This window comes from Nerophis ophidion, linkage group LG28 (assembly GCF_033978795.1).
Source record: "Nerophis ophidion isolate RoL-2023_Sa linkage group LG28, RoL_Noph_v1.0, whole genome shotgun sequence".
Classification (NCBI taxonomy): domain Eukaryota; kingdom Metazoa; phylum Chordata; class Actinopteri; order Syngnathiformes; family Syngnathidae; genus Nerophis; species Nerophis ophidion.
In genome coordinates, this window is record NC_084638.1 from 7,836,691 (window position 1) to 7,846,690 (window position 10,000).

Below are 10,000 nucleotides of genomic sequence, written 5' to 3' on the forward strand. Positions count from 1 at the left end.
ATTTTTAATTAGGTTTCGATGGTGAGGAGAGGTGACAGGAACGAGACGTGCAATACTCTCCGTATATAAAGTCAGTAAATACGTCCCTGGACACATGAGGACTTTAAATATGACCAATGTATGATCCTGTAACTACTTGGTATCACATCCATACCTAAATGTGTGGTATCGTCCAAAACATCTAACATAATAGTGATAGTCCAGTCCATAGTGGATCTAACATAATAGTGAGAGTCCAGTCCTTAGTGGATCTAACATAATAGTGAGAGTCCAGTCCATAGTGGATCGAACATAATAGTGTGAGAGTCCAGTCCATAGTGGATCTAACATAATAGTGTGAGAGTCCAGTCCATAGTGGATCTAACATAATAGTGTGAGAGTCCAGTCCATAGTGGATCTAACATAATAGTGTGAGAGTCCAGTCCATAGTGGATCTAACATAATAGTGTGAGAGTCCAGTCCATAGTGGATCTAACATAATAGTGAGAGTCCAGTCCATAGTGGATCTAACATAATAGTGAGAGTCCAGTCCATAGTGGATCTAACATAATAGTGAGAGTCCAGTCCATAGTGGATCTAACATAATAGTGTGAGAGTCCAGTCCATAGTGGATCTAACATAATAGTGTGAGAGTCCAGTCCATAGTGGATCGAACATAATAGTGTGAGAGTCCAGTCCATAGTGGATCTAACATAATAGTGTGAGAGTCCAGTCCATACTGGATCTAACATAATAGTGAGAGTCCAGTCCATAGTGGATCTAATATAATAACGAGAGTCCAGTCCATAGTGGATCTAACATAATAGTGTGAGAGTCCAGTCCATAGTGGATCTAACATAATAGTGTGAGAGTCCAGTCCATAGTGGATCTAACATAATAGTGTGAGAGTCCAGTCCATAGTGGATCGAACATAATAGTGTGAGAGTCCAGTCCATAGTGGATCTAACATAATAGTGTGATAGTCCAGTCCATAGTGGATCTAACATAATAGTGTGAGAGTCCAGTCCATAGTGGATCTAACGTAATAGTGTGAGAGTCCAGTCCATCCATACCTAAACGGGATTTTTTTGTTTAGTTCTGTGAAGACCTCTTTAAAGTTTTGTAAAAAATAAGAAATATCAAGCCGCTAAAAGTCCAACATGGACAAGTATGGAGAGTCTTTTGCTTTTTTCCCATCATGCCTTGCAGTAGATTTAAATGAGTCTAATTTAGATTTTGTTTTTAACGGTGTAGAGAACTTTATTTGATAATATCCACAAAGTTCAGTGTGTTAAAGTGTGTTGACTTTCTATGCTTGTCGGATTTATTTTTTTCGGACCCATGACTAGGGAAGGTTGTTCGGCCCGGGTCATCTAATAAAGGCTTAATCTCAAGCCTGGGCGACCCTGTTGTGGAAAGGTGGAGCTGGGAGTTGAACCAGGTCAGAGTACCTTAGCGAACATGGAGTTGAGCTGCTTGCCGGAGCCGTAGTATCCTCCCTGGGACAGAAACTGCTTGACCTGCTCCCGGACTTGGTCCTCGTCCAGGTGCCAGCAGTTGTCGTCGTCGATGCTGGCGCCGGCGGTGGGGTCTGGAGCACCTGGGGGAGCAGACCCGGCTGGTAAGTAATAACCCGAGGAGCATCACCTCGCCTCGGATCATTGGCGGCTCACTTTAAAGAAGGCCAGACCAGAAAAAGCTCACACTTCCTGTCCAGGATTTCCCCTCATTCACCACGCGGACCTCTCCTCGGACTCACCTTTTTTGTTCTCTTCTGTCCCCTTTTTCTAAATACGGATGAAGAACTGCTAAGCGGGGCTTTGATGAAGCCAGAGGAGGACTACACCGCAGGGAACTTTCCTCCATCAAAGACTCAATCACCCCCGCCTCTGGTCAGACTGGGACAGGAAACACAAAGTGCTGCTTCCTGTCTCGCAGACTTGGGGATGTCAACAAGGACAGACTGGACCAAGCGGACATCCACTATGGACTGGACTCTCACACTATTATGTTAGATCCACTATGGACTGGACTCTCACTATTATGTTAGATCCACTATGGACTGGACTCTCACTATTATGTTAGATCTATTATGGACTGGACTCTCACTATTATGTTAGATCCACTATGGACTGGACTCTCACACTATTATGTTAGATCCACTATGGACTGGACTCTCACACTATTATGTTAGATCCACTATGGACTGGACTCTCACTATTATGTTAGATCCACTATGGACTGGACTCTCACACTATTATGTTAGATCCACTATGGACTGGACTCTCACACTATTATGTTAGATCCACTATGGACTGGACTCTCACACTACTATGTTAGATCCACTATGGACTGGACTCTCACTATTATGTTAGATCCACTATGGACTGGACTCTCACTATTATGTTAGATCCACTATGGACTGGACTCTCACTATTACGTTGGATCCACTATGGACTGGACTCTCACACTATTATGTTAGATCCACTATGGACTGGACTCTCACACTATTATGTTAGATCCACTATGGACTGGACTCTCACACTATTATGTTAGACCCACTATGGACTGGACTCTCACACTATTATGTTAGATCCACTATGGACTGGACTCACGATTATGTTAGATCCACTATGGACTGGACTCTCACTATAATGTTAGATCCAGTATGGACTGGATTCTCACTATTATGTTAGATCCACTATGGACTGGACTCTCACTATTATGTTAGATCCACTATGGACTGGACTCTCACACTATTATGTTAGATCCACTATGGACTGGACTCTCACACTATTATGTTAGATCCACTATGGACTGGACTCTCACTATTATGTTAGATCCACTATGGACTGGACTCTCACTATAATGTTAGATCCAGTATGGACTGGATTCTCACTATTATGTTAGATCCACTATGGACTGGACTCTCACTATTATGTTAGATCCACTATGGACTGGACTCTCACACTATTATGTTAGATCCAGTATGGACTGGACTCTCACACTATTATGTTAGATCCACTATGGACTGGACTCTCACTATTATGTTAGATCCACTATGGACTGGACTCTCACACTATTATGTTAGATCCACTATGGACTGGACTCTCACTATTATGTTAGATCCACTATGGACTGGACTCTCACACTATTATGTTAGATCCACTATGGACTGGACTCTCACACTATTATGTTAGATCCACTATGGACTGGACTCTCACTATTATGTTAGATCCACTATGGACTGGACTCTCACACTATTATGTTAGATCCACTATGGACTGGACTCTCACACTATTATGTTAGATCCAGTATGGACTGGACTCTCACACTATTATGTTAGATCCACTATGGACTGGACTCTCACACTATTATGTTAGATGTTTTGGATGATACCACACATTTAGGTATCAATGCGATACCAAGTAGTTACAGGATCATACAATAAAATATAATACCTAATAAACCAATAATAAAATGGTTAAAAAATACTGACATAAAGGGTAGGTGTTGCCCTGTTTTCTGCTTGAACATGTTCTATCTACACTTCTGTTCAAATGTAATAATCACTTATTCTTCTCTTCTTTGATACTTGACATTAGCTTTGGATGATACCACACATTTAGGTATGGATGCGATACCAAGTAGTTACAGGATCATACATTGGTCATATTCAAAGTCCTCATGTGGTCCAGGGACGTATGTACTGACTTTATAAACAATGTGCATTTTAAAAAAACGAAAAGATGTTGTGATGCCAGGAAATATCGACATAATCATAGTAGTATCGACTAGATACGCTCCTGTACTTGATATCATTAAAGTGGATATCAGGTGTGGATCCACCCATGACGTTTGTTTACATTGTGACGCCAGTGAGCTACGGTGTGTAGTGAAGCATGTTTAGCTATTCCTCGTCCTCCAGTGATAATGCTACTTGAAAGAAACTGACTTTGTTGCCATGGAGACCGGGATGAGGGATTTAGAAGTAGCTAAAACACTGCGGATGGACGTTAGCCGCCGCTAGCTCGCTAGACATGTCTTAAAGCAACTCTTCCTTTTCAGTGTTGCAACTTCACCTTTAGCTTTACTTCCATCCATTTCCTACCGCTTGTCCCTTTTGGGTCACAGGGGGTGCTGGGGCCTATCTCCGCTGCGTTCGGGCGGAAGGTGGTGTACACCCTGGACAAGTCGCCACCTCATCGCAGGGCCAACACATCTTTAGTTTTTACACCAAAATGCGTCCGTTCGGCGACCGGTACTTTTTAAGAGGCGGTATAGTACCGAATTTGATTCATTAGTACCAGGCCTAGGTGCTAGTGCCAAAACTAAAGCCCCAACTACAGTTAGGGTATAAATAGTTTGGGCTTTGGTCCCAGCTTCTAGACTAGATCTAACCAGTCTAAGATGAGGAGTATGACTTGATGAAGGCCAACCCATGGCACAGCCTAGACTCCGCCCCCTAGACCTATGGCACAGCCTAGACCCCGCCCTCTACCTGCACCTCGGTCTACAAACATGTCCAGACTCTGGATAGGGAGGACGGACGGTACGGAAGAGAAGTGAGGGATGCCATCTATGTCAAGATTGACAAAAACCTCCCCGAACAGAGGAGGCGGTCTGCCACATACAACACTGTCCTTTCAACCCCCCAAAACCTTGGTAAAGGAAGTTGTCTCACCATGAACCTGGTTGATCTCCGAGTTGGATGAGAGGATCTCGTCTGCCAGCTTCTGAGCCGTAGGCAGCACCTCCGTGTGGTGGGCTGTGATCAGGTACTGGACCAGTTTCTGCAGCTGGTCCCGGTTCATCTGGAACAGGGTCTCGGAGATGGGAAGGCGGAGCTTCACCTGCAACAATAACACAATATAGGCATGACATTTGGTTTTTGCATGTTAATTCTTGTAATCAGGGACCGAATGTCCCTTTGAGACCGAGGACCCTGTTGTATTTCCAAGGTTTTATTATTATTATACTGCCTGACACACACATCAGGACTGGCAAAATTTGCGATTTAATTTAAAACAAAACTTACAATCGTGCTCTAGCGCCCCCTAGGAATAAAACACAGACAAAACTGCCCTTGGGAAGAAAACAATGACAAAACTGCTTGTAACGTCCGGTAGGAATGACATAAAGACATGAAACAAAAACCTCTATGTAGGTCTCACTTAGACCTACATTTCATTCATTGACATCCTTCAGCAAAAATCAACAGGAAGTAGGCAATTACCCCGTCAAAACAAAAGTTTTGTAAAAACCGGTCACCTTTTTTCAAACATTATCTCCCTTGAGCGCGTTTGTCGTGTCGTCTTCAAACTACCACAGGAAAGAGATAGAACCCTTCTGATTAAAAGTTGCGCAAAGAGTTTTTCTAACTGCTCCGGTTTTGATTTTACGAGCCTTCTGCTGCCGTCTCAAGATGGCCGTTTAAAAGCAGGAAGCACATGTAACTACTTGGTATCGGATCGACACCTAAATGTATGGTATCATCCATAACTAATGTCAAGTATCAAAAAAGACAAGAATAAGTGATTATTACATTTGAACAGAAGTGTAGATAGAACATGTTAAAACAGAAAAGAGGGTGACACCTACCCTTTATAGCAGTATTTTTTTTAAAATCATTTTATTATTGGTTTATTAGGTATTATATTTTATTGTATGATCCTGTAACTACTTGGTATCGGATCGATACCTAAATGTGTGGTATCATCCATAACTAATGTCAAGTATCAAAAAAGACAAGAATAAGTGATTATTACATTTTAACAGAAGTGTAGATAGAACATGTTGAAACTGAAAATAAGAAGATATTAACAACAAATGAACAAGTGGATTAATAATCAATTTTTTTAACAGTTTGTCCCTCAAAATGTAGACAAAATAATTGTATAAATGACATACTATGTTACTGCAGACTAATTAGGAGTCTTTGTTTGTTTACTTACTACTAAAAGACAAGTTGACTATTTTATTTAAGGACTAAATGACAATAATAAACATATGTTTCATGTACACTAACATTTTTTGTTAAAATAAAGACAGTAATGACATTTTTTGTGGTCCCCTTTATTTAAAAAAGTATCTAAAAGTATCGAAACAAAACATAACACAACGAATCCACCATGGATTTTTAATTAGGTTTCGATGGTGAGGAGAGGTGCCAGGAACGAGACGTGCAATATTCTCCGTATATAAAGTCAGTAAATACGTCCCTGGACACATGAGGACTTTGAATATGACCCATGTATGATCCTGTAACTACTTGGTATCGCATCCATACCTAAATGTGATTTTTTTGTTTGAATAAAGCCAATTATTAATATATTTGTGGTCCCCTTTATTTAGAAAAGTATCTAAAAGTATCGAAACAAAACATAACACAACGAATCCACCATGGATTTTTAATTAGGTTTCGATGGTGAGGAGAGGTGCCAGGAACGAGACGTGCAATATTATCCGTGTATAAAGTCAGTTAACACGTCCCTGGACACATGAGGACTTTGAATATGACCAATGTATGATCCTGTAACTACTTGGTATCGCATCCATACCTAAATGTGATTTTTTTGTTTAAATAAAACCAATAATTAATATATTTGTGGTCCCCTCTATTTAGAAAAGTATCTAAAAGTATCGAAACAAAACATAACACAACGAATCCACCATGGATTTTTAATTAGGTTTCGATGGTGAGGAGAGGTGCCAGGAACGAGACGTGCAATATTCTCCGTATATAAAGTCAGTAAATATGTCCTTGGACACATGAGGACTTTGAATATGAGCAATGTATGATCCTGTAACTACTTGGTATCGGATCGACACCTAAATGTGTGGTATCATCCATAACTAATGTCAAGTATCAAAGAAGAGAAGAATAAGTGATTATTACATTTTTAACAGAAGTGTAGATAGAACAAGTTGAAACAGAAAATAAGAAGATATTAACAACAAATGAACAATTGGATTAATAATCCATTTTTTTACAGTTTGTCCCTGAAAATGTAGACAAAACAATTGTATAAATGACACAATATGTTACTGCAGACTAATTAGGAGTCTTTGTTTGTTTACTTACTACTAAAAGACAAGTTGACTATTTTATTTAAGGACTAAATGACAATAATAAACATATGTTTCATGTACACTAACATTGTTTTGTTCAAATAAAGACAGTAATGACATTTTTTATGGTCCCCTTTATTTAGAAAAGTATCTAAAAGTATCGAAACAAAACATAACACAACGAATCCACCATGGATTTTTAATTAGGTTTCGATGGTGAGGAGAGGTGCCAGGAACGAGACGTGCAATATTCTCCGTATATAAAGTCAGTAAATATGTCCCTGGACACATGAGGACTTTGAATATGAGCAATGTATGATCCTGTAACTACTTGGTATCGGATCGACACCTAAATGTGTGGTATCATCCAAAACTAATGTCAAGTATCAAAAAAGACAAGAATAAGTGATTTTTACATTTGAACAGAAGTGTAGATAGAACATGTTGAAACAGAAAATAAGAAGATATTATCAACAAATGAACAATTGGATTAATAATCCATTTTTTTACAGTTTGTCCCTGAAAATGTAGACAAAACAATTGTATAAATGACACAATATGTTACTGCAGACTAATTAGGAGTCTTTGTTTGTTTACTTACTACTAAAAGACAAGTTGACTATTTTATTTAAGGACTAAATGACAATAATAAACTTATGTTTCATGTACACTAACTTTTTTTTGTTCAAATAAAGACAGTAATGACATTTTTTGTGGTCCCCTTTATTTAGAAAAGTATCTAAAAGTATCGAAACAAAACATAACACAACGAATCCACCATGGATTTTTAATTAGGTTTCGATGGTGAGGAGAGGTGCCAGGAACGAGACGTGCAATATTCTCAGTGTATAAAGTCAGTAAATACGTCCCTGGACACATGAGGACTTTGAATATGACCCATGTATGATCCTGTAACTACTTGGTATCGCATCCATACCTAAATGTGATTTTTTTGTTTGAATAAAGCCAATTATTAATATATTTGTGGTCCCCTTTATTTAGAAAAGTATCTAAAAGTATCGAAACAAAACATAACACAACGAATCCACCATGGATTTTTAATTAGGTTTCGATGGTGAGGAGAGGTGCCAGGAACGAGACGTGCAATATTATCCGTGTATAAAGTCAGTTAACACGTCCCTGGACACATGAGGACTTTGAATATGACCAATGTATGATCCTGTAACTACTTGGTATCACATCCATACCTAAATGTGATTTTTTTGTTTAAATAAAACCAATAATTAATATATTTGTGGTCCCCTCTATTTAGAAAAGTATCTAAAAGTATCGAAACAAAACATAACACAACGAATCCACCATGGATTTTTAATTAGGTTTCGATGGTGAGGAGAGGTGCCAGGAACGAGACGTGCAATATTCTCCGTATATAAAGTCAGTAAATATGTCCCTGGACACATGAGGACTTTAAATATGACCAATGTATGATCCTGTAACTACTTGGTATCGGATCGACACCTAAATGTGTGGTATCATCCATAACTAATGCCAAGTATCAAAGAAGAGAAGAATAAGTGATTATTACATTTTTAACAGAAGTGTAGATAGAACATTTTGAAACAGAAAATAAGAAGATATTAACAACAAATGAACAAGTGGATTAATAATCAATTTTTTTACAGTTTGTCCCTCGAAATGTAGACAAAATAATTGTATAAATGACATACTATGTTACTGAAGACTAATGAGGAGTCTTTGTTTGTTTACTTACTACTAAAAGACAAGTTGACTATTTTATTTAAGGACTAAATGACAATAATAAACATGTTTCATGTACACAACATTTTTTTTGTTCAAATAAAGACAGTAATTACATTTTTTGTGGTCCCCTTTATTTAGAAAAGTATCTAAAAGTATCGAAACAAAACATAACACAACGAATCCACCATGGATTTTTAATTAGGTTTCGATGGTGAGGAGAGGTGCAAGGAACGAGACGTGCAATATTCTCCGTATATAAAGTCAGTAAATATGTCCCTGGACACATGAGGACTTTGAATATGACCAATGTAACTACTTGGTATCGCATCCATACCTATACGTGATTTTTTTTGTTTAAATAAAGCCAATAATTAATTTATTTAGAAAAGTATCGAAAAATATCTAAATAATTTTGTTACCGGTACCAAAATGTTGCTATCAGGACAACACTAATTATCATAAACAGTTTTAATGTCGCAATAAACATTAATATTTTTTTAAATATATATATATATATCTACAAACAAACATAAAATAATACCAAAAATTGAGTACCGTATCATTTCCCAGGTACTTGTAGTTGATGTTGTCATCCATTAAAACTACAACCTAGTTCCACTTAATTAGAGTCCGTATCACATTAGAGACCTGATGAGTTTAAACGTGTGACAAGTTGTATTGTGGGACCTGAACTGTAGACCAGGTTAAAAAACTGTTACCTGTTCAGGTTTGCGGATCCTGTAGAGCGACAGCGCCACCACGTGGGCGCAGTAGAAGATGTCGCGGTTGCCACAGCCGCAGGTGACGGAGGTTATCTTGCAGCGGTCGAAGCTGATGGCCACCTTGTGGGTGACCTCCGGCTCGGAGGGGGAGGCGGCCTCAGTGACGGTGCCGCTCAGGTGAAAACCTGGAAGACGAAGACAAGACAGGCTGGGTTTTAGCGGACTCCATTTTTTTGTTGAGACAAAAATGTCCTTCTTTTTTCCCCTTCATCAAGTTTTCTTTATTACTAATAGATATATTGGCTAAAAGTAACATGGAACTTGGTCCTCTATCCCTGAAGAAGGAGATACAAAACCCACTCCCCACAAGTCCTAAACCAGAACGGGGGCCTCCTAAACCAGAACGGGGGCCTCCTAAACAAGTATGGGGGCCTCCTAAACCAGAACGGGGGCCTCCTAAACCAGAACGGGGGCCTCCTAAAGAAGTATGGGGGCCTCCTAAACGA

At 39.0% G+C, this 10,000-nt stretch overlaps 1 protein-coding gene across 1 annotated transcript in view; it reads right to left on the minus strand.

The window, feature by feature from the left end:
• Positions 1-1,406: 1,406 nt before the first annotated feature.
• The window catches only part of LOC133545032 (zinc finger SWIM domain-containing protein 5-like), a 108,272-nt gene continuing 99,678 nt past the window's right edge, over positions 1,407-10,000 (minus strand). Inside the window, exons 2-4 of the mRNA XM_061890328.1 lie at positions 9,492-9,679; positions 4,664-4,832; positions 1,407-1,579 (exon numbers count right to left, since the gene is read on the minus strand). Coding sequence (XP_061746312.1) covers positions 1,422-1,579; positions 4,664-4,832; positions 9,492-9,679 — 515 coding nt within the window. The 3' untranslated portion in view covers positions 1,407-1,421. The remainder of the gene's footprint in view (positions 1,580-4,663; positions 4,833-9,491; positions 9,680-10,000) is intronic.